The sequence below is a fragment of the Halictus rubicundus genome, chromosome 9, assembly GCF_050948215.1.
Source record: "Halictus rubicundus isolate RS-2024b chromosome 9, iyHalRubi1_principal, whole genome shotgun sequence".
NCBI classification, from domain to species: Eukaryota; Metazoa; Arthropoda; class Insecta; order Hymenoptera; family Halictidae; genus Halictus; species Halictus rubicundus.
Genome location: NC_135157.1, coordinates 6,679,021 through 6,705,685, shown reverse-complemented (window position 1 = coordinate 6,705,685; position 26,665 = coordinate 6,679,021). Strand labels below are relative to the sequence as shown.

At 42.1% G+C, this 26,665-nt stretch overlaps 1 protein-coding gene across 2 annotated transcripts in view; it reads left to right on the top strand.

The window, feature by feature from the left end:
• The window catches only part of LOC143357393 (discoidin domain-containing receptor 2), a 246,603-nt gene that overhangs the window by 137,323 nt on the left and 82,615 nt on the right, over positions 1 to 26,665 (top strand). For both annotated transcript variants that reach the window (XM_076793854.1, XM_076793855.1), the window contains exon 5: positions 14,717 to 14,948. In XM_076793854.1, the coding sequence (XP_076649969.1) occupies positions 14,717 to 14,948 (232 nt within the window). The remainder of the gene's footprint in view (positions 1 to 14,716; positions 14,949 to 26,665) is intronic.

Here is a 26,665-nt window from a genome sequence, read left to right as displayed (position 1 = left end):
TGCATTTGTTGTAGGTAGACTCCGAATCTTTATACAAAATAATGATTTTGTACATCAGTTACAAGTCACAGAAGCTAAATGACAATTTATATCTTTCACAAATAATTCTAATATAGTGAAAATAATATATTAACACTCTTAAAGTCTTTTAATATTTTCAACGTTTTGTCACTTTTGTCTCAATTCCGGAGTCTGGTTACAAGATATAGGAACCATGCAAGAACGTTTTCCTTCCCATAATAATTTTACTAGGTCGAAAATAATATATGTTGCTATTCAATCCGTTCACATTTACACGGTGTAAAATTGCAGCTACCCAATATTGTCATAAACGTATGAAATCCGCAATCAAGTAATACCGTATCAAACAATACGAATGAAACAAAGTTCGCGGTTATCGATCCTTCTCATTGCAGAAGATACGTTCGAAAGTCTCTTATCTTCCGAAAAGCTGCATCCAATTTTGTCCATAACAATGCTCCCCGAAGGAACTGCTTTATTATCCTCGAAAGTCGTGGCCAACAAGAATAAACTCGCATAAAAATGCACGGGGCAGTAAAGTCTTTCGGCAATAACTTTTAAAAGAAGTATTTACGAACACGTCTCCGCTGAGAACTTTTACGCCCAAGATTGTAGTCGCTATCAGGGCACGGGTTAACGTCCGGCTACGTTGTGCGCAATCTGTGGGCTTAAACAAATGTGGTTTCCCAGTTGTATATCTTTTGGTTAATAACAGTTTTCCTGGATACGACGGGTACGAATCTCGGCGGATCTTCGGCGTCTCCCTTCGCTCTTAAGATGTACGCGCATGGAAAAATCAAAGCTGTCAAGATAGGCAGTGACTTTGCCGCAGCGATAGAAATACGGCGAGGCGAGGCGAGGCGAAGAACGCGCGGCAACGTCCAGTCTCGCGGGCTTTTTTTATGCATGCGACCGCCTTAAAAGCCATTACTTGATACACTGTAATTTAGAAAGCGCAGATAAGACTGCGCCTAGGAGGGCCGCGCCGCTTTATACTCGCACTCGATTACAGGCGAGGCTTTACAGGGTACTAAAGCGAATACTATTTTCAATCTTTCCACGGCCAGGTCGGCGGAGGGTCAATGAAGTCCATTAACATTCTGAAACGCGTATATTACGCGATGAATTCAAGAAGGATTTCGAAATTCAAATTCAATCTCATACTTCGGCTACGGTGTAACGGGAAACCGATCTTTGCGATAATCGGCTTTGCCCAGATCGTGCTGCTAATGGTAGAATTAAACTATGGATGCTCGTACATTTGCAATTTTTCTGGCGCTTCTAATGGACACACCGTGAGTAGCTAGACACGTACTCGCGGATTTTACATGAATATCAACGGGATTTATTATGTTGTCCTATCACCTTAATGCTTAGACTGCGAATTTTATGCGTTTCTATTTTATGCAAATGAATAGGCCAGACATAAAACCGCGCAGATATTAGAAGCGTCCAAGTTTATGGAAGCGGATGAGTGGAAAACAAAACCAGGTTAAGCTTCATCTTGGCAACCAGAAATTTTTAACCCTTTGCACTCGGCGCTGTTTTCATTCTAAATCTAAATTTTTCTTCCGTCTTGGAATATTTTCATTTTATTCATACGAAACTGATCCGATTTCCACATATGATATTTAAATGTTTAGTGATCTATTAAATAGAAATTTTGTAATGTAACACATATTTTGTAATATTTTTTGTAATTTCTTTGAAATAATGCCACAATCATTTCTAGTGGTGCTTCAGAGTCACCACTCGAGTGCAAAGGGTTAACTTTCTACTATATTATCCTACTATACAAAAAAAACTATACTATATAAAAAAATATTATGAGGATACGCATCAATTTTAAATCAGTGAATTCCTCGGCTTTAAATTTCGATTTTTGGCATTTCCTCGTCAAGATGTACAGGATTATATAGTAAAAAGTTAAAAATTTCTGGGTTGCCAATGTGAAGTTTAGCCCAAAAATATGTTAAATGAATTTAAGAATGTTGTTACACTACTTTCGACTCGTTCATACCATTGACAATACATTCCCGTCTAGTATCCACTGACTACTGACTTACAAAATTAAAAAAAAATCTGCAGTCTAGTTGTAATATTGTCATCCAGTTAACATTATTAAAAGAAAAACTACATTTTTATTTACTTTCTGTTTTTTACGATTGAGTTACAAAGCTTTTACATACAGACAACTGTGAGCAGTGTTGGAAACAAGTTATTCCAAAATTATATGCATGCTATCTGTAGGGACTATAACTAAAAAAGTTATATACAGTGGATGATCAAATTATTAGAGCCACAGTACGGAAAATTCATTTTTTAACCATAAATATCGTCTACACTGCTCAATGTAGATTTGCAATTATCAAAAATCAATACTTCTTATAATAATTGAATGCATAGTCCATTCATTGCAGCATAAATCCGTTAAAGGTTAATAAATTCCTGAATATCACAATATTTCTAAAGGGACCGAGTTTCCTTAGAAAGGAGATTTGCCTCGAAATCCCGGGTTCGAACAAAGTCGACTCGACGGAAGAAAGCGAGAAAGAGTCGAGGGCGTAACGGGCGCCATAGATTCGGGTCGAAGCAGTAATTCGGGATTAAGAAGGCCGTGTTCGATTATTCGTTACACACGTTCCGCTGATACGGGATCGAAAACCGGAATTCAATTTGCGCGGCGGTATCAGATCGCACGGGACGGGACAAATTTCCACGGGGTTCAATAAGCGGGCTCCTGAAATTCCTCGAAGCAATACCAGCCGGCGAATAGGAACATCGTCCTGCCGAATGGCGAGAGAGTCAGAGAAAAAGAGAGAGAGAGAGAGAGAGAGAGAGAGAGAGAGAGAGAGAGAGAGAGAGAACAGCCAGATAAAACACGGCGAAGAACTGGCTCTCCGGTCTTCCCGGCCTCGGCAAAAGTTCGTTTGCTAAGTGCCGGGAATGTCTTCTTGATTTCGCGAGGGAACGCGAACGGACCCTTTAAGGAGACAGTCTGCAAGCGAACGCGTATCGCGATAACGTTTATGGCAGTGGCCGAGGTGCGGCTACGATGTTCCCTCAATCTTCTCTGGAGTACACCCTCTTGGTATCGGGTCATTGTCACGCCGTTCCACACGAAATTGCAAATGCGTGTCGGCTGATCCGGGAAGATTTGTCGAAAAAGTAGCAGAAAGTCCGCCTCAAGCACGCTATTTAGTTAACGATTACAGGTGGTCAGGCCGAGGAGACGGGGGCAAGGGAGAAGACAAAGGATTATTGTGGCAGCCCGGTATATTCTAGGTTTAATCTTATCGCGGCGATACTAGGACTCGTTATCAAGTCGTTCTCAACGCGGTTCGGCTCGATATTCTATCTGAACTGATTCTTGGGTTCTCTATGGACGACAATAGAGATTCTTCGCGCGAATACGCGTATCTTGGAAGATACTGTAATTGCTCTCTTGATATTTTTCGAGATCGAGACCAGAAAATGCGAGCGGAAGCAGCCAAATTTGGAGCTTAGCCCAAATGGGGTTGGTCCTGGATCAACCTAATTTATCAATTACAGTTAATTAGTACTGGTAGTAACACTATTTTTGATTGAGACATTGCACGTCTGTGTATCCCTGTAAATGTCCACAAAAACATTTTAACATTCTGAATAATTGTAAATTAAAGACTTTCGGATTTCTTAGTTTAATCTACTTCAGATTTATAAAGTATCTGAAATTCTTTATTGTTATTGTTCGGCAGTTCCAATGTTAATAACTCTACTATTGTGCTTCCTTGAAATATATGGTGGCTCGATCTAAATGCTGGTCCAAATTAGGTGATTCTACCATAATTAGTACCACCAGCGATATGAGACTGGAGACGTAATAAGCATATTGATAGTCAATCAGATTTTTATGCAAATGCGAGAGGTAAGCGGTCGCTTTCGTTAGCAATGCAAATTTTTATACTCGCATAAAGGTTTTTATAGTCTCCAATTTATTATGTTCTGCACGTTCGATTATAAGGGGTGTTTCACGAGAATTGGGTGCTATAAATGCACGATTGGTATTCTTTTTCTAATTTTGTGGATTTAAAAAATACTGAAAATATTGGAAAATGTCTACGGGATGCTTAGAATTTTATTTTATCAACTCATTGGATTTCATTAACCTAACTACACGATTAGATCCTCTCCGAATATTTTTGTACACTCTATAAACAAGCAATTACTTTTGCCAATTAGTACTAGTACGCACATGAAATTAACAGAACTGTACATATATAGTAAATAGTGAAACCAAATTCCTCACGATATCATTAAAAACACATTTAGATTAATTTAATGAACATTTTAATTCTATTACAATTTGATTCGCATTTTCCATACTGTAACAACGCAGTGAGTCTACTTGTTCATTATCATCGTTATATCACTCTATTAGGTATAATACTAGCTCCACAATAAAGTGGAAATCTAATTAAAAAGGAGACAATATTTTTTCTAATTAATGGGTGCATAATGATTACGCTCTGTGAAAGGGACCCTTTTAGGACCCCCGATTGTACCTTGTAACACGTCATTAAAAGGGATAACAAAATTACTGTCAATATTAATCGTCAATCGTATTAACCGCCGTTGAAATAATCAGTAAACTGCCGATCATTATGTGAATTAAAGTTCTTAGGAAGTAATTACCGAAAACGCGAATTGTACAAAAGCTTATAATTGTAGTAATTGTTTTGTCACATAAAGACTTTTACTAAATTTCTAGCAGCTGTTGTGGACACATAAGTAACAAAAACCTAATTAGTCTACAGTACTTTATAAAATTATACACGATGTGTCACAAAGTCAATATACAGCTGATAGTCTTCAAAAATATTTAAAACAGCATGCCACGAATTTTCATTAACATTTCTATCAAAATTCATGAAATTCTCGGTAACAAATTTTTCTCTTTTTAATAAATATGTATAACCACAATAATTATCCTGTACGCAGAGTACCGTACGCCAGTGTTTCGGAATGATCCACAATTTCTAATGAACACAAACGCGAGCGCACCGCGATTTCCCAGAATCCGCGTAATTTTCACCAGTAAATTAATTAACGTCCATAAAGTGTCCGATACCTTTGGCCGGGTGCTTCAAACGCTCGAAATTTTGCTGGTGTACGTAGACTTTTGTAAACGACTGCAGGTGCGCGATATGAATGCATGAAATCCGCAGTCCACTCACGACTGCCGCGCAAATCTAATATTTCATTTCGAACGATTCCCATTGAAAACCAATGAGCACGGAGCATTTCTACGGGGATTCTACGGTAAATATACAACCGAACTAATTTTTCCATACAAATAAGTAAATTCACGGTCGAACGTCAGAACTTTCATCGGGGGCCAAAGCTCCCAAATCAAAAGGGGCCTGACATTTATTTTTTCCGCGCGTCTACACTGTACATTTTGAGACACTCTGTATACCTCAACGTCATCACTTTAAACGGACAATATCCACACATTTTTCATTCTGAGAGTATTTATTACAAACTTAACATGGATATGACCTGTCTTCCTTTGAACCATTTTTCGCCTATTTTTGTCGGTAATGTGGTCACTCTTCCTTATCGCGAATCTACGGAGTCTCGGCTCTTAGAAAGAAAGTGGATGAAATCTGACAGCAAATTTTCACTAGGTATAGCTAAGGTCTATCCTAGTCTACGCGTGGCCAACGGGGTTTTGATAATGCAGGGTCGAGATGGTGAGCAGAAACGGGTGTCACGTGCCCGCTAATTTCGGCGAACCCGAGAATCGTCCGCGAAGCGTCGGACGCGATGGAAAATTTAAGTTCGCCACGGTATCTGCGCGCCGCGGCCGATTTAATGCGGCCCGTCCGTCATTCGGCCGGGACGGCCGGACACGGTTCCACGACAGCTGAAAACAAAGTGGCCCGGTCCCCGTGAAAGACGTCGCTCGCCCGCTCGTCCTTTTTCGACGACACGGACCACACACGGCTCTCGCGACGCCCTCTCGAACGCGGAAACCAAAAACGACGTCGAACAGCACGCGTGTAGGCAGCGAAACGGACGCAACCGCGACTGAACCAGCCGCACACTGGTGTAATAGTGGGAAAAAATCAGAGTTTTACGAATGATACATATGCGCGGATTTTTCAGTAGAATTTATCGCTGGCATAGTTCAGCCTCAGACTCGGTAAGTACCGTCGCGGCGTATGATGCTTTTATGAGTAGACTACGTACATTTAATAAGCCCATAATTTGACAAAAAAATTATGAAACAAAAGTTAACCCTTAGCACTCGATTGGCGATTGTAGGGCGCCACTAAAAATTGCTGTATCATTATTCAAAATATTTTTTACATTATTAAATTTGTTTGTAAATTACTAAACATTTCAATATTGTACGAGTAAATTGCACCATTTTCGTATGTATAACATGAAAAAATATATATAGAAGGGAAATATTCTAGGTCGGAAGAAATGTTTCGTTTTGGAGTTGAAGTAGCTTCGAGTGAAAAGGGTTAATCAATATTCAATCCTCTCTATAAAGTGCCATATACAGTGAATTCTCTATATATGTCGCCAAGGCCTGGATGATAAATGACGCGGAATTATCCCCACTACCGTGGGGTATACCCCGTGTGGGGCCACGAAGCTCGAGACGCCTCGGACGCCTAGGAGTGTAAACATAACACAGCTCGGGTGTATAACCTGGACGATACATGACGCTGGCAAGACCCGTGTGATTGACATATATCGAGAATTCACTGTAGAAAAGTTAAAGTAGACTCTTTCGATAAAAATTCAAGGTCACCTTTATATTTCCCAATGACACCACACACTTTTGACTTCGTAGTACCGTGTCCGACGCCAAAACAAATGCAACGATCTGCTCCGTTGTAACCTTGAACCTTAAAATAACAGTGAAATAGTTTCAGCAAGCTTTTTAGCCGAAATATTCTACCGTGTGTGAAGCAGGAATTACAACGGGGGGAATATCGGTGACTGGACGTTATCACTCGCGACGCTAATAATAAGTGAAACGATAATGGCGGCCGGCGGAGAACATTAAACCGGAAAATATGAAATCGGCGGAAACACGAGCTGCGAGGCATTCCTATTGACCGTGAAGGGTGGAAATGGCAATGTCGCCGCCGAGAGGGTGCACGCAGAAATTGACGTTAACGGTGATGCAAATTATTGTGCGGTGTCGACCCTACGCCTGCAGCTCGTGAAGATATTTTTGAGCTTTTTTCGTTTGTAGTACCGAAAATAATTTCTGGAACCCTTTCACCGGAAAGAGGACATTGACGGTGCACGGAAAAATCCTACGCTCTTACGAAGTCAAAGTGTGCAATGTAAATTCAAAAAAGTTGATCCTGTAAAAGAGATAGTTTCCAGAATTTATTTTAGAATTATTCAAATTATAAAGTTACTCTTGTGGGAAAGTCATGAATAAAATATGTTTGACCATATTATATGATGCAAAATTGTGTAAAATTTAAATAAATGTAGTCTTATGATTTTTAGAAGGTTAGACAAACTTTGTTTCTTTTAGTCACTGCTCGTTCTTCACATTTTTGAATAACTAGACCCGTTTATAATATTAACAATTTATTGTCTACCATTGTACAGTCATTCATAGCAACATTTTCAACGGTTGTCTGTATTATGTTTCTCAGCCACTTTCTGCAAACCTACAACAAAATTTCCTTACACAAAAATCGCAAACGACACCGTTCCGTTGCAAGCGCGATAACTTGATTAATCAAACAACAATTCAGACGGCGTTTGGTGGGTTCATTGTTCACACATTCATCCCCTCCGCGAATCCCGGGCCCTAAAGTCTCATCTGTCGCGTGTCGCACGCGACGTCTGCGAACCTTTTGCTCGCACCTAGTATCTCGAGGAGTGAGGGTTCTCCGGGTGATGCCAATTAGTTCTTAATAAGAAATAGTATCAATTAACGTTAGCCTGGGGAGTTTCACGGTGGAGGCTGTCCGGGTGATACTCGGCCGAACGCCATAAACCCTCTGCACACGGCCATTTGTCTATTATTCCGTCTCGGAATTGCAGGTTGCGGTGGCGCGCGTGGAACGCTTACCGTGTCGTCGTTAGATGGTATCGGCTCGCCTCCTTGCCCCGTTGTTCCGACAACGGGGAACCAGTCCATCCGAGCCGGTTGTTAAGGATAAAGAGGTACTTCTACCACGCGAGCTGTAAATCTTGCGAAAGCAGCCCCGACTATTATAAAACGACGAGCCCGGCCCGGCCCCGGCCCGTTTGCCCCGGAGAACGCTGCCGCGCGTTATCATTCTCGCATTGATGGCCGGTAAGCACAATTATTAGCGAGACCGGGGATCTCGCGAAACGAGAAAAGAAACGGGGGGGGGGAGGGACGGCGCGACGTTCGAAGGACAAGCCACGCAGGAGAGCGTTAATTCGAACCTCGTTGCAAATTGCCCCGACGCGACGGTCCCATCGAGTAAATAGCGCGGCACGACACGTGAGAAGCGAGGCGAGGCGGCCAGGTGAAACGAGTTTAGATAAACTGGACTGACTCCAAACCGCGTCAGATAAGGGTGTCAATGATCGCGGCGAGCCGATAAAACTATCGCCGTTAGGTCTCGTTCACGCGACAGCTCAACCTGCCGGCGAACAAAGTCCCTGCGAAATCGAGTCTACCGATGATAAAATGACGGACGCAGAGGCGAGGGTATCGTGATAACCGCCGACTCAATTCTTTGCGGCTGGGACTATCTTCTGACCGACCGCGTTATTCGCTCGTGGCTTCAAAATGTTAGGCGCACAAATTCCTTCTCGCCCTTTTCACAGAAATGTCTATTTATTCAGAAGCAAATATAGATATCACCGTGATACCAACAAGTTCTTCCAAACTGAAAGTAACTCACTCCAAAGAGATGCATGTGCAAAATTATTTATTATACAAATAAAAAAAATTGAACACTCGTGTTTCCCCGTTCGGCTCGAATAATCGAGCTCCTACTGTAACAATTTAATCACAAATGTAAACTCCAGTAGCGTCCACACATCTTTTCTATCACTGAATTTTAGAATTTTTGTTTATCAGTGTCTCTTCTCCGGATTGCAATACTATATTTCTACAGAAACTGTAAATTTAACTAAACAATTTCGATGAATTCATGGATAGTCTTACCTAAGACTCTATTGTCCGGAGGTGCCCGACCAACGCAACGAACAGGAAGTTAATCAATTGTCGTTCGAATATCAAACAGGAAGCGCACTATTCTGCATAACAAAGTGTTGGCAATTACTTACTGGTTTTCTAAAGCACTTGAATATATGTATATTAAACAACGTTATCACTGGGGTTGATAGCTGTGGTGAAACAAATGCGAATATCAGCACATTATTATTAACTGGCTGACAAGTATGAATGGAACAGTTCCTTTCTAATTTCTCCTACGAACTAGAGTTGACTCTACACATAAAAGTAGCACTTGAAATCGATGTAGCTTAGGTGCTAGAAAATTAGACAAATGTGTAAATCAGGAAACTCGCACACATGTAATAATCGTATGTACTATCACAGTATTTTTCTATTAAAATACATCGAGCCAATGAAATATAATTAGTATATCTACCCATCTGCAACGTATTTGACCCCTTGCACTACAAGTTATTTTACGGTCACAGTGATTAGAAGTTCTTTGTAATTTATCATTTTTTATCAGAAGAAACAAGTTTAGATTGATTGTATATCTATTTGTTCTCCAATGATTACACATCGACAACAATTAAATAGAATTTCAATAAATTTCAATTTCATTCAATTAAAATAGAATTTTTTAAACTAGAATTATTTTAAAATAGAATTAAAATAGAATATATGGATAATTAACATTTCGTATGCTATGCCGGAGTCATTCTTGACTCGTAGCGGTGGGGATAAACTCGAGCGACCCTCAATATGTACAATTTTATGTAAGCTCTTTATTTCGAAATAAGAAAATCTGCATCCGAAATACGACGAAAGCTAGTCCCGAGCCATCGCCTTATATCGAAAGAATATCAGCGTGGGTCAGAAACGGCTCCAGCATAGGCCTGGAACTCGCAAGAGTCCGAGAGTTAATAACACACATATTTAGTAGAACCTGTTCGAAATCTTCATCGCGAGTCTGACTCGATGCAACAGTACCAGGGGTTAAATATTCAAAGGGCTACATTCTCGGAATGCGTGCAATTCCATTGACCGCTACCGCGGGCACCTCGTTTGAAATAATAGATTCAGCCGCTCTCTGCTTATCACATTCGCACCACGGAACATCTCAGCCAGTATTCTCCATCCTCTCAGTCGACCCTCCCCTATTTTCCTTCGAGGTTCCCGGCAGATAAAGCTTATTAAAATCAGCACCCCCCGCTGGCGAATCGTAAAATCCCCCGAAAACGCGTCGCGTAATCAGATTTCGAAACTGCGAAAAACTTAATGAACCTTTCGCGGTTTAGTTTCGTGACCGCGCGGGAGGTTAGGGGAAGCAAATTACCATCGTCGAAAATCACCGGGTCCACGGAGGAAGGGAGGGAGGGAGGGAGGGATCCTTCCGTGACATAATTCCATCTTGAAAATCACGCGAAGATTGGAGAGCCGCCCCTTTCTTGCGGTCCTCGGTACTCTAATTGGAAAAATTGAATTATCCGTATCGTAATCGCGAACGGGTTCGGGTCGCGACATCGCCCCACCCCCACCGCCGCCCGGGGCAACAATTAACGATAGCGCAAATATTCCCCGGGGTACACGTTGTTAAGGCACGCCTCGAAATATTCGGGTAATGAAGAATAATGCACGACGCTAAAACAAACTCCGAGTCCCCGGCCGCTTAAACCTTGAAGACGCTGAAGGTCCCACCCCGTTCGCCCGGTTTCCGCGCTATTCAGCCCTCGCACCTTCTAAAAGATATACCAACACGTATATAGGTATAGTCGTGACGTTACGGCGACGAGAAGCTTCTCTCTTAGCCAAGCATTTAAACGGTCCACGCAATTAGGGAAGGCGCTTCGCGCCTCATGTTTTATTCATGCCGACTCGGGTCCGGGCTCTCTCCGCGCCTTGCTTTCGACCCCCCAAAGATTAAAACCGAAGCACGGCAACGGCCGATGCCCCGGCTTACAACCTGGACATATTAAATGGCCGGGTTGCACACCTTCGATCGGCATCACCTGTAAACCCGGGACGCCGGTCTCCGCTTACCATTCCAGCCCCCCAGAAGAGGGTTTCTGGACTTCGTTTCTCGTTCCCGTGTATCGCCTCTCGACAAGGTAATACCCGGTTATTCGGTTGCTTGTCGTTTACATTACCATCCCCGTAGCCGCCTATCATCTCTCTCCCTCTCTCTCTCTCTCTCTCTTTCTCGAGTAATTTATGACGGTGTGAGCGCGACGCTTCTTTTCTCTTTTTCGTTCGTTTTCAATCGAGGGGACCTGCTCTATTTGCAACGATGACGAGCGAGGGGAACGACGAGAGTGTCCGAAGACCAGGTTCCGTCGGCTAGTCCCACGGGGCGAAGAAGTTTCGCGAGGGTGCGAAGATTTTAAGCTGTTATGATTATTCCACTCGTTTTTAATTTTAAATGAGCCCCGACGCGCCCGGCCGTCGGCTGTTTGTTTTTTAATGACGATTGAAATTAGTTCCCGGCCCCGCCGCGCCGGGGACAAGGAAACGGGATTAAGAGTTGCGAAATTGGATTCTGCGAGCCGGACGTCGCACGTTTCTCCGCGAAAGCTGCGTTCGCTGGTGTCTTGCTGCTTCCCGTGCCATGATCGCGTTGAAGGCTGATAGGACAACCGTTTTTGGATCGAGTGTCAGGTTTGGTTGTTGATGGAGACGTTATATAGTAAAACGGCTCCTATGGGACCGGACCTTTGGCCCGATGAACGATTGCTCGGTTGATCCGAATCATGCATTGGATCCAAAAAGTATTTAAACGCTATATTTTAACCAGTTAGTTGTTGCGACCTCTTTGAAAAATTGTGTACCTAAGTTGCGTCGCACAAATTAACCGCTGTTTGAATTGTAGCTGTTTTGACGAGTATACTCGTCATGACACAAAATATTGCCATTTCTTCATGACGAGTATACTCGTCAAACACAGTTAACTGGTTAATGTCGAGAACGAGGGGAAGCTGTTTCAGATCTGCCAGACACATTTCAAGGAACTGAGATGGCTAATAGCGATCGTTTCTAATATTTTGAATTTACAATTATTAAGATACCAAAGATACATCCATGAGGAATTATTCAACAAATTTATTTCTTTGGGTACATGTTATTAAAACAAAAATGGCTAAAAATTTGGGCAGCACATTCTTGTTATTTTTATAAAATAATGTGAAATAGTCACTTTTAGTGCTCCGTGAACCTAGCGTTATGGATCGTTTGAATTGTGAGCTATATAAAACTACGTTAATTCTATAAAAACTTTGGTGATATCAATAGCATCGTATTTGCGGATCACAGGTTTCGAGCAGCACACAAGTGTCAAGAGTTTGCTACCGCGACACCCTTTGTTGATCGCTGAACCCAAGCCTTAAGTGAAATTTAATCAACCTCCGTTTATGCTCCCGCTGGATTTACTGACTCTATAAATCGTTGTCACCGAGAGTATCAGACGTCAACGGTTTCTCTTGTAACCGACAATTGCCATGATTCTAAAGCGATAATTTATTGTAAGCTCCTAGTGGAACCAATGGGACGGAAATATTTAGGTAACCCCACTCTATATTTTCTTTCTTGTTCGAAACTGGAAATGAGAATTACCTGGATTTATATGCGGAATAATATAGCGGAAACAATATTTCAATGACGTTCCTTGCAAGAGGATTCGTTCGATCGCTATCTCGCACAAGGAGCAGATACGTTTCCGAAGTTTACACAGCTGTGTAAATATAATAAATAGTTATTACCTCCCTTAAATTAAATTCAGTAGCTTCTCGAAGGTCTGCAACTTCTTACGAACACAAACAAGTTATTAATTTCGTGTAATGTCGTAAAGTTCCGACAGGACTCTTTGACTTTAATGAAGACATTCGTGATCCGCAGTCTTCGCGTGGCGATCAAAGTGTGCTCACGTGACACAAGTGATTTGGTAAGTTTCGAAGTATCACTTACACAGCCCTCTATTCCGCGATATCCTCTCTCTTCCTCTCTCTCTCCCTCTCTCTGAATTTCATTAAACGACTAAAACTCGTGTTTCTTTTTTCCCCGGGGGTGGGGGTGGGGGTCTTTGATCGCGGTTCCGGTAGGCAAGATCAAGGGTTCAAGTTCTTCTGGAAAAGTTGCCGGGTTCGAGGGCGCTTAAATTTATTATTGGAAAAATGAAAATATTAAAAGTTACCGGCGAGGCCGGTATTCGCGACGATATTGGAATTTACTTGAAAAAATTTTGATCAACAAGACGTGTGGAGGCGGGGGGCTGGCTGAGGGGCTCCGATACAGATAACCCGCTGGTTTAATTAATTCGTTACCGTTCCGAAAGTACCGCGCCGGTCTGGATTGAAAAACAGCCGAATCCCTAAAAGATCCGAGAATAGATCGAATCGTTAAAGTTCATGGAATGGCCCCCAGGAATGCCGCGCCCGATTATTCTTCGCCTCGATACCGAGAACATTCTTCGGGGCGCGCTACCGAAGTTACGATCCTCCCCAAACTTCTGTCTTGTTTAATTCCTTTTTATACCTTCTTCCCGCCGGGATTTAAGAATGCTACGATTTCATTAACACTTACTCCGGGGAGAGATGCTGGGATAAGATTTACTTGAAAAGCGAGCTGGAACGCTGTAGCACCCTTTTATATCGGAACAACTCGATATCCGAGAATAGATAATAAAGATCCTTATTTTGAATCATGATCCCTCTTTCGCTTGGTTCAATCTCTTTCCGCAAACTATTTACTGCGAGATTAAACAAATTAGAAATAGAAACTTCGGAATAGAAACGATTTACATATGTGCAGCGAGTGGTCGAAAACACTACATTTTTAAATGAAAAGTTAGCCACACTGAATTATTAGTACAGTAAAACCTCGTTTGTACGAACCAATTAATGCTAAACCTCATATTTGTCCATTCATAAGAAAAGTGACATAAGTAAAAAAATGGAAATTTTACAGGAGAGCCATTTAAAAAATGTTGTACACAACCAACTTAGAAGTGTAAAATAATTTGTTGTTATTTAGATAGTGGGTTAATTATCATGTACATTAGTTATAAAGTACACCGGAATTTATATATTTATTATTATGATTTTCTTTATAAATATATTTTGAGTTATGTCACTTTTCTTATGAATCAATGATAATGTACGAACTCTGTGACTACAATGATTTAATCACTCACTGTAAGAAGTGATCAATTCAATGAAACTGAATCACAGGATGGTTGTAGACTTAAGACGCACACATGCTCATCTGTACTCTCATAAGTAGACTGCAAAATGCAAATATAATTTTGTACGCATTGGCTTGCAAGTTCTACTGCAGATCTCCTCTAAAGATTTATTTTATTAAGTCCTTTTGTTTCAAAAGGATTCTAAAATGAATATTCGATTATTCAACCATTCAATTTCTTGATGCAATACAGATGCACAGAAATTGATTGACAGATCTAGGACTCCAATGTGAAGTTAATTAGAGTTCTGAATTACATGCGCCTCTCATCTGTTTCAGATTAAAATCCGAGAATCTCGGTGGCGCGTGGTGTCCCAAGAATCAGATCACCCAGGAGGCCCGAGAATGGTTGGAGATTGACCTTCATACAGTTCACTTGATCACTGCCACCGCTACTCAAGGCCGTTTCGGGAATGGTCTTGGTGTTGAGTATGCAGAAGCGTATCTGCTCGATTATTGGCGACCGCGTCTCAAGAAGTGGGTTCGGTACAGAGATATTAAGGGGCAAGAGGTGAGTATGTGTAGCCTAACTTGTCTCATCAATGTCTTGCCTTCCGGAGGTTATGTAACCAATTTATGAACCAATATTTCTACAGCCCAAAAAATTGTTCAATAGCAACGGAAATTTAAAGAATTATTTTTTTTTTTGTACAAGCACCCAAGAAATTCCATATATTGTTATTGCAATAAATGTATGCGAAAGATTTAGGCTTCTCAAATTAGCCCGGACACGAAGGAGATTCTAAGAATTTTAAGAATAAGATTCGATCATATTAATATTATAATAAATTAGAATATATTAGAGTAGGATAAGATTCCACTGTTACTGAAAATCTACAAGTTAACAATTTATCTACCGGGAGCCTACCAACAATAATAGGCCATTTTTCAATAATTGTACTGTACTAAAAGGAAGCTTAAACATATTCTTTTACATAATAATCCCAAAGGGAATAATTAGAATAACTAGAACTAGATTTAAATTGCTATTACCGTTGGAAGATCAATTAAAAAATCCTTAGCCATGGACGACAGACTTTCAAAAATTATGAGACAATCGCCGATAAATAATTTGTTGAAGTAAAACAATTTTCTCCAATGCAAACAACGATGATATATCGTTGTCCAGCACTGAAAGGGTTAATAATTTTATTGAACTGAAGCTAATATATATATATATATATATATATATATATATATATATATATATATGCCGACTCGCCTACATCTTTCTATCATAAACGCCTGAAATCCGCAGTCTATTTATGACTAATCGAATGAACGATCGAACACCCGACCGACAACGACCCCAGCAGGGTTCAAACGCAGCGTGTTCTCGATGTTAACGTTCCATTCGCAGAATCGGCAACAGGGTCGCGATCAAAAGTGCACGTCGTAGTATATTGATAAAAAGCACCGTGGATGCCATAATTTATGAGCTCGCCGCGGCGCGGCGGTCTGCGCATCTGCTCTCTGTTGCGATCGACGGAACGGGCCGGGCGTCCAGCTGCGCCCGGAATAGTCGAAACTGCTTTCGAATTGGCTGGTCTCTCGGTTGGTCATTGGCCTGAAATAATAATTCCATCCCGATTAAGATGGCGGGATTGTTATTCCTGGTGGTGACTTTTGAAGCGCAGAAACCGGGCGAACGCGGCGCGGCGCGGGGCCCGCGCGAGCCCGCAAGTTCAAAGCGAGGGGGCTGTTCTCTCTCTCTCTCTCTCTCTCACTCTCTCACTCGACGATCAAGAATCGAAGACCGGCCGGGAGGATTATCCCGCTCGAAGCGTAAGCCGCTTATCGCGAATCCGTAAGCTAATTTCGTACCGGGCGATGCACCACTTTGTCGAGCTCGGAAACAGAACCTTTGGGCTTTCTGCCCGTGAATCTCGCGAACGGATTCTGGCCCGGAACGCGACTCGCCGAGAAATCTCGAGCATTCGTGCTCCGGCCGTTCGTCCGACGAAATTAATTATTGCTCGACTTGTATTAACGCGTTAGACGTCTCTGCCATTATAGCAGCTGCCTATCCACGCAGGATGTTGAGTAAACGTTTCCCGATCCGTCGCCGTGGAAAAGATTAAGTAATCTCGCTTAACGCTTCGAGTGTCGCGTCACCCAGAAATGCGAAATAGAATTTATATAAGTGAATTTTGAAAGAGTGAAAAATTTTAAGAATCTTATTTAAACTCTTTTAATCCTTTCACCTGCTTTTATTTTTGTTACAACTGCAGAAAATCCGCAGGCTATGTGTACAGCTTCTTTCGTTCGGATTAGTAGTGCAAATAATCTCTCTAATTTTGTGCAGGACAAGTAAAGCACATAAAAGCATAGGGATCGCGAACACGTAGACTTCCCCCAGAAATTCAACTGTAAAGTAGTTACCAAGCTAAAGTACGTAACGGTTATCGGACTTAAGAACGGGAGAATGTAAATTGGATGATTCGCAACAATGTCCTTACGGCACGGCTGCGAGCGGATAAAAGTTGATGCAAAATGTGACCGCGTAACACTCTTTTCCGCCATTACACGGGAAGATTAGCTATTAAAACACTGATGATATAATTAGAAGCTATACTTGCGGCAGGAGAAGCCGGTCTTCTCAAAGAAGTTTCAAAATGAATTAATCATCCAATTAAGAAGCTTATCGAAGTACCGAGAGCGTTACAACGGAACGAGTAGGACGATAGATACCAGAACAGTTTTAACAAGTACCGGTTGAAAGCGGAGCCGATAAACGGGGCGAGCCTGTCGGTTTCTCAGAGACTCGTAAGAAGCTCGCCGAAGGCGACACGACACGTTTTTCGTCGAAGTTATCGTCGGTTACGTCGGCCGGTGTTTATGGGGTTCGGTCTCGTGGCGTTGTTGTTACGACGCTTTAAGTCTTGGCTCTGGCGTTGTTCCCCCGGGTACAATTCCGGGAGTGACGTGACAGTCATTAATGCACGAACGATCCCAGGGCTCCGGGTTTACGAGAGGACGAGCTGCCAACCGCGAACCGGCGATACCGTTCGAGAAAGTTGCGGCGAAAAAGCTCGCCTAACTGCCGAGCAAATTGACCGACCGATCGGACGTTTCCGCGTCTTTGCCGGACGGTTAGCATCTTATTAATATTGATGGACTAACTGCGCTCAGGATTAACGTGCCAAGGTACTGCGGTCTTGCCAGCCCGCCCCTACAGTACCCGCCGAATCGTGTGCTCCACTTTGTGATTTCGTGTAAACTCTAATTTCGACACCGATACCACCCCCAACCGATGTAATGGCGCTTAATATTGCACAATAATGCAGAATCACCGGAATTCAATGGAGAAGTGCTTTTGAAGTACGCTTTTGCACTAATTGTTAGGAACGTAGCCATCATGGTTGCGGATTTGTATGGAAAATTAAAATTGTTTCCATTGATCACGGGATACTGGAGCTACGTACACGTTTATTTCTTCTCTTAATGATTTCGATTAATCGGTAATTAAATTACAATATCTTAGAACTTGTACGCTTTCGTTGTAATGCATTTAAGCTTCTCCTCTTTTCTCAGAAATGCATACTTGCATCTTTTAGATTTTTCTATACTGAAAATGAATTAACAATCAAACTATTTGAGGAGGTTTAAGAGTTGCATAGATGCAATTGGCTCCTTTCAGAGCCATAAAACCTCTGAAACTTGTAGAGTAATCTGCATTCATAGAAACGTCACTGATACACTTTACAGTCGAGTCAGTGAACCGATAAACGAACATGGTGTAAGACACTCCGTATCGTAATACAGAATTGGAAATAATTAGCAGCTCCGTAGGTGTAACTGCATAAAAGTATTTACAATGCCATTACAGGATGACGAGGCAAAGAGAACTGCAGCGTCGTCATCCGAAAAGTTTTGCATTCCGCAAGGAGCTCGTAACTCTCGAGGAAAATAAAACTGTGAACCCTCTTCTCTCTGGTAGACCCGAAGCGTTTCTTTTTTAATAAATTGGTTATCGACCATCTCTATACTTCCGCTGTCCAGTTACTGCCTTATTAATATTGATAGACCACTCGCGCCGGCGCTAATGCACTCGGGGACTGTGTACAACTTCCGTCAGCTTCTAAAGACGTCGGTTCCGTCACGTGTTCAACCTTATGATTTCATGCAAACATCAACTTCCAGCCTCGGCCTCATGATTATTCACTAATTTGCGATCAACCTGTCCCAATTATCAGCCTCGAGGTATCCTCTTCTTCATTTTCTTCGACAACGCTCGCCTCCGCTAGAACTCATCTTGCTTGTAAATTGAACAATTACAACAGATCGAACACCAAAATCGAAAAACACGCGCGGTAATTGAATGTTCGGTTCGTGGGAGACTGTTTTTATCCAACGGAAGTCGCTCGAATTGAAATAAGAACACGCGGACGCGTAATGTCGGTGTTGGCGAGAACAAACTTCCCTCGCGCGTCGCACACGCTAACTTAATTATGCGCAAAAATTCTTGCAAAATTCGATCCATGTGTTCGTACCGGACAAGGGGGAAAAAATGTTTATACAATCATCTGCAGTTTCATTATTATCCCTCGAATGGTATACTATTTCCTCTTTCATCGCGATCTTTCTAAAAATTCGATAAAAATTTATTGAGACATTCCCAACTATATAGTTTAGGGTTAACAAACCCAAACGTTCAGCAGAAGGAAACTTGATATTTTCAATTATCTTGCAACACGAAAAGCAGTATACAGAAAATTTTGCTGGGGTCACGAAAGACCCCAGGATGCCGTTCGAGGGTTAAGCTCTCGAATTATATGATGATCTAACGGAATTCGTAGCCTTTATTACTGAAGAATTGTTTTAGAAAATTCATTCTTGCATAGAACCTGTTAAAGTCTTCGAAAGCAACATTTTGTTCACATCAGTTTTGAACGTACGAAGAACTTGCGTATTTCCACGTAGGAAACTTGTGATCCTCTCCAAGGGCTTCCATTTACGAAGCAAACTGCAAATTCGGCAGGTGAATTTTAATCCCACGTACACTTCGGTCTCAGCAAGACAGCCAGAAAATTTCTTAATTACTCTCTGGCGTGCATGATCCTTTATACCGCCCGAATCCTTTAGCGCACCCGACGCTTCCTTTCCAAGATTTTCGCTCAAAAGAGTCTAGACTAGTTTCTGCATCTGACCTTACACTTTTTACGGAATTTGAACAAACAGTAGAAAAATTTGTAAGTAGATTGTACATACCCTCATACCTTTTAACTTCGTTTCGCTCCATCTCAACTACTCTCCTCGCATTTCCACCGATCGGTTACTTTTATAAATCTTTTAGCACTTTCTCTTTCGCTCCTTAACTTTCCCTAAGCTTTCCCACTCGATCCTTCGTTCTCTTTATCAACTATTTTATTGTGTTCTTCCTTTAACAAGTACTAGAACTGCTGTTCAAAAGGCTATTCGCGAAAGTGCATCGTCATTAAGGCGATATTCTGATTTTGAACAATCACATTTGGCACATTTTTCTGAAAACATTCTCTACAAAAGTATTGTATATATAACTCGTGTATTTTTCTTGGTTTTTACTTGAAAAAAATAACGTATGTACCTCAAATATCCATAAATCTGTGTGCAAAATCGTAATACAGAAAGTTTAATACTTCCTCCGAGAAAAGTTCCTAAATATTGGTAAAGAAATGGTACTCGAAACCAAGATAACCTCTTAACCCTGAAGTGGGCCTCGAAAATGTACTTCAAAAATACAATGATTCAATTAAGTTATATTTAATGTTCATCTGTATCGAAATGGTAAATAGTAAAATTACACAAATGGTTATATTAATAATTTATATTATATTATTATTAAATTTGAGTGGGACCGCATCAAGACCGAATTTCTCAAATTATACAGAGCGTCCCAAAAATGTATTTCCTTGAAAGGGATGATTCCTGACGCCATTTCGTAACTTTTTCCTTTGCCAAAATATTCTCCGCGGCTTTAAGGAGTTATTAACGAAAATCAAGGACCAATCAGAACGCGGATACAGCAGGCGAATTCTAACTCAGCCAATACCATTGCGTTCTGATTGGTCCGTGTTTTTCGTTAATAACTCCTTAACAAGGCCGCGGAGAATATTTTCGCAAAGGAAAGAGTTTCTTCAAATGATGTCAGGGAATTCGCTTAAGGAAGTACAACATTTTTGGGACACCCTGTAGATCATTGTACCTTTCTCGTTGCTGTACAGAGTAAACGGTAGGCTTTTCGTCGTACATCCCGCAGGTTTCTACACCTGGAAGATTTCTCTTGTTGTTATATGGGCGTGTGCGCGTCGCGACACGTGATAACAATTAACGGCAGCAACGACGCCACCGCCGCACCTTCAAAAGACTCGTAATTGAGGCTCGAGGCGCCAACTAGCCTCTCCTTTTCGTCCCCGCAAGGAGCCAGAACCGTTTTTCACCGGAACCGGAGTTTAATAACGAACAGTCGCCGGCGGATCGCAATTAACCGGCGTTCCGGATGATTTCTGGCGGTTAGATTCTATCGACGCTGCCGAATTAAACGAGATTTTCCGGGGCGCGCCGATGTAAGTCCACGAAAACAGCATGCAATTTGCAAACCGCAGTCTGCGGGAAATGGGCTCGCTCGTTGCTGCACGGTTAGACCGAAGTTAAAGCCGCCACTTCGCTGTGTTTTACTGTCGGACGGTGAACACCACCCCGGTCGGATGCCTTTTGGCACGAGAAAGATTTTGTTCGGTCGGTGCGGGCAGAATGACGATTTCGTTCGCTGTAAGAATTATTGATGCTGTTGCGAGATGCGCAACCGGATGTAAAGATCGCGACTCCGGGACTGGCTGGATTCAGATTTATTTGTTTATTACAAATGGAACGGGCGGGAACGGAGAAACCTGGATTTTGAACTATTAATGAACGTAAAACGGAGACGTACTTTACGGGGATTATAATATTTGATGTTGTGCTTTCAAACGGCTGATTTTTCTTGACAAATTTCGAGCTCGGTACCAGACGTTCCGGATTTTACCGTTTTATGCCGTGTTTCTATTTTTATTTGTATTATTCTGAATATCAGTTTCTCGGAACTTTGAAAATTGAATGAAAAGAAATCTGAAACTCCCAGAGTCGTTTACAACAAGCGCTAATGGTAAAATAGATTTCTTTTATAATACTGCTCACCGATTCGCAGACAATTTTCTAATCCGTTAAAAATGTCAGAGAGTTCGCAGAAAACCGGAAATTTCGACAAGAATAATCGATCGACTGCAAAAGGCAAGAATTCGAAAATCGATGCAGCAATTACAGAGTCGTTATGAACCCCGTCCTCTGGAAATTCTAAAGAATAATTTTCGCAGGGGTTGGAAAGCAATTTTCCAGATTATCGTCGGTCACTCGGTACTTTCCGAATCCGTTTTAATCATCGCACAACGTGGAGGCCGTTAACTCTGCTTTCGCTGTCTTACGGCGAGTAGTATGTGCAAAACAAAAAAAAAGAAGAAAATGGCGTCTACCGACGCGACGCCTGAATCCCGGGAATACCTCTGCGTTTTTAGCTTGCCTACATCATGATAGTTTTTAATGAGCACTGACGTACCCCCCGTTCCAGTTCCGGTCTTCTTTTTTGCGCGGGGCTACCGACTCGTTATTTTATTTAATGCAAGCTAAGCTGCTAAGGTGGGGATTGCACCTTTTAATGGAGGATCCGCCGAAGAGGGGGGCCGGCAAAAACGCATAACCGGTGCGTGGAGATACGCAACGGAACGACACGGAAAACCGTGACATTCCTATTCCATATAATCCTTTTCATTTTTTATCGACGCCGAGCCGGGCGCCACCAGGAAGGATATCATTTTATAATCATTGTCCTCGCGCGAAAAAGCGTCGGGGCATTAATTACCCGTATTTTAATTTGACGAGCGGGAGCAAAGGACGGGGCCCTCCTCCTCGGAGAAGGCGAGTTCTCGCAAAAACTTCAATTAATCAGAGTGACCCGGTTTCGTTCTCAAAGGAAGCGACGCGTACTCGTGTACAGCGCCAGTTTTAAAACGGCTCTTAATCATGCTTCCCGCTGGAATACATTGACCCTCCACGGCAGATTCGCCACCCACCCTCGTCTAACCCCCTAACCCCCTCCCCCGGGTTCACCAGAATTTTTTGCCCCGACAGATTTTATCACGGAGAACTCAAACGCGTTGAATATCAAAACGTCGCTTAATCACGAGGCTCCGGCCGGCAATGGAATGCTCGTGGCATTGATGGGCACGAGCCTTCTCGATTAGCATCGATATAATAGCGAGATATGATTGTGTTTAACCCTTACGTGAATAACCGGCTGCCTGGATTAACCAGCTTGTAATTTCTTTTCAAAATTTCTTTAATATTTTCGCTGACCGAGGTTATTGCAGATTTTTGTGTTTTTAGAGGCATGGAAATATCGAAAATATCGGGTATCTAGACTAGGATACAGATCCAAAATATTTTATTTCAAAGATCTAAAATACTTTATTTCAAACTCGAAGAGATCTATGATATTGATGTTCGATTCAAAATTTTGTCTATCCGTCCGGTTTCTATGCAACGACGCGAAGTGTTGACAACAAAGCACATTACAGTTCAGATACATGATTATTACTATTGTCGACCGGAATGGACCATGTTCCCGCCATACGGTTAACCGCTGAACTATCGGGGGTTAACCTAAACTATGTTCCTGTAGGTGATCATGATAGTGGCCTGAGACATATATTTTCTAGTTTATGATACTTAGGACAGAATTATCAACGCCATTATACGGCGAGATAAGGGTTCTACGTTATTATGATCCGGATCGAGGTAATAAAGTGTGATTTACTTCGCATTCGGAATATAAATCATTGTCGGTGCTCAATCTCTGGCACATAGAATACTGTACATACTACTGTATACAATACTGCGTGTACCACTGTATACGTTATAGTAATACATAGATCTTCAATTTGTTTTCTTAAATGCAACTAACCCATTTCAAGCTCATTCATTGGATACATTAATTTTTTCATACCATTTATTGCCATCTGCGACCCTTAAAATTATAATCATACGTATAAAGATATTTCTCCATAATTTTCCGAGTCAAATTTCAACCCTTATGTAAATAGCTGAATACACGGGTACCGACTTTCCAATTTCTCTTTGAAATCTGTTGTATGTGCTCATTGACAAGTACATCAATTTCGCTTTCCAGCGATTTGATCGTAGAAAAATGTGGAAAATTTTGGATATTCGACAGGGGTTGAAAAGTATCGGAGATCTTAGCTCGGAGGCCGCAAACTCGCCCCACAGTGCATCGATCAGCGAAATTGGACACGCGATGAGCGCGTACGCGAGTTCGACGACTCTCGCGGGGTTGAAACTCGCGTTTAAGGGATGCGGCACGGGCGGCTCCCTTCGAACCGCTTAATTCGTCATTATCGTGTCACGCGAACAGCCGGGAGGCCCGGGGCTGTCAGGTTTTCTCGGTGGGTCGGTCCGTGACGCGGGAATTCCGTGTGGAAATCCGATAATTACCGAAAGGGACAAGCGGAAGGTGGGTTCTGCGTAGGGTGGCCGCGTGAGAAGACGAATGCGTGCTCGACCGGTTGACACGCAAACCGGCGTTGCGTTGGATCCCGGCGATCCGGGGCTCCGCGTAAATCACGCGCGTGCACACGCACGGCAGGCATTTTCAACACCGGGACAGAGAGAGACCGAAAGAAAGAGAGAGAGAGAGAGAGAGAGAGAGAAGCGAGGAAAAAATAAGGGTGGTCGGACGGAACGATATTGCAGCCCGCCGTGTAATGTTAGTTATAATGTTGCACGCACAGGAAACGGGGCACATTAGCGAAACGTTGTCCGCGCGGGAAATAATTCGGTACCGTCACGGAATACGCGGCGCGGCCGCTTTATCACGACCGATTGTTATTCTAACTGGAACCGTAACTGTTTCTAATGGGCCGGATAGAGCGAAACGCGTTTCACCGGAAACGAGATCCCGCTCGCTACCGGAGATACTGCGGGGGCGAAATATCGAGCTGCGCGCCCGCGGCCCGGCCCGGCCCGGCCCGGCTCGGCCCGACCCGGGAAATCTAACCGCGAACGAGCAACGCTCGAGTATTCCGAAGGGTTTTTCTGTAACTCGTTGTTACGTGAGAGTGGAACCATCTTGAAATCGCGGAAAGGATCTTGTTAGCAGCGAAGATCGCGTGAGTGCGGCTCTGAATTCAGCCTCTGATATTTACGGGCTGATCCGACGGGGAAGTGAACGCTCTCGAACCTTTATTCGGCGCATTCGTGTTGCTCGAAATGTTTATTATCGTAAGCGAGTATCTAATAAAATTGATGAAGTCGTTCCTACGCTGCTCCGCGGAATTAAAGGAACGCTGAATCATAACCGAGATATCGTCGACGTTTGATCTCTTCAAAAAAGAATTAGATGTAAAGGTGTAAACAATTTTGATTTTGCATAATGATCCATGATGTACTTATCAAAATTCCTGTGTGTAATACATTTCATTCATCTCATAAACACCAATGATTCTCAGTAGCGACCGATCCTATAATAGAAATAAACAACCCTACAAAATTAAAGAATTATAAACGAGGAATTGTCGACGTTTGAACTCTATTAATTTTACGTGAAATAATCGTGAAATACTCTGGCTGTGCTTAAAGGGTGAATTCTCTATTCAGTTCTTTGGAAGTGTCTTTTTAAAGATTGTAAAGAGAGAGGCTAAACGACAAATTAACAACCAGTATTCACGTTTACAGTGTTAAACAATTAGACTGAGAATGGTCTAATTTTCAATGGACAGCGGACATTTTATGCAGAATAACAATTTTCTAATCCAATTGTAAGAAATAGAAATGAATGAAGTGTTCAAACGATATTCTAAAATTTTTCTAACGTCTTGATATTTCACTTACTAGGCATTTTTGTCATACGTCCATAAAATCCAGTAACGAAACAACGAAGATACAGGAAGCGTATCGGACGCTTTGAAAGGATGTCTTTCAAGAAATAACAAATTTTCTTTCAGTCACATGTTATAATCCTTTCCCGATCCTCTTACCGTATCCTGGCATGGTCGATTGACCTCAAATACGATATCCGTGTCCCAGTAAAATTTAATCAGCCGAACTTGGAGAGACATAGTTCCGGAAAAATAAGTAAAATGGTCTCTTAAACATGTCATTCTATCAGGGACTGATAATCCAATAACAGCGCGGAGAAGTAGTTCACGGAAACGCTTATCCGAGAAGCTACCGCGTACACGCTCCGGCACAATAATTTTCCTTTATACGTCGCGCCGATGAGCAAAAAAGATCATGAGCGCAAGTTATAGGAGCTTGAAAATCGCGTAAATTCAGTGGGGGACGTCTGGCTCGTCGAATTTGTCGACGAGGAAAACTAACCTATTGAAACGGAAAATGAAAAATGAAAACGAAATTGGGACTGCTAATTTTGCGATCGACAGTTTGTTGAATTTAAATTCTTGAAAAATATACTTTGAACACGTGACTTCCCCGATAATAATATATAAACATTTTTTGAATGCTGCAACGTTTCTATTAAACTTCGCAAGCTATTTTCTGGATTGAATCCATTCGCCCTCGATTCCACGCTTTCGGAAGCCTTAATGAAGCTATTGTTCTAATTAATAATCCTCCCATTTTACTTTTCTCTCCCTGAATGCGTTCATTGTCGTGTTCAAGTCGAACTGATACGAATAAACATTTATCTTTGCAGCGAAACGGTCCAATCGAATGAATAAAGAATATTCGTACGACGAGTTTACAAAATGGTTGCTTTACAGGGACTTGACCTTTGTGCGTGATTGAAATATGTTTACATTGAATTCCTCTCGTGCGGAAAAATCACGCTTGAATGGCGATATTATGACAGACCATAGCTTTTGTCTCGTATGCTATAACAATGTGCGCGGAATGTATATCGCGATTCCAAAGGAAAATAATAACGCTTGTTCGGGGCGAAACAATTGGTTCTCGAGCCTTTCCGCGTCGTTTCCCTATTCAAAAATGAACCGTATCATTCGTCCTCGGCTGTGCCGGGCCACAATGTAATTTTACAGCATTTAAGTGATGAATGAAGCGCACAGAAGACGGCGGCGCGGGTTACCTTCGTTCATATTGTCCCGTCGCTCCGAGCTATTAACTGTATCAGCTTCCTCCTTGAGGTCCTTGTCGCAATTTCTCCGGCTTTCCATAACTGACATG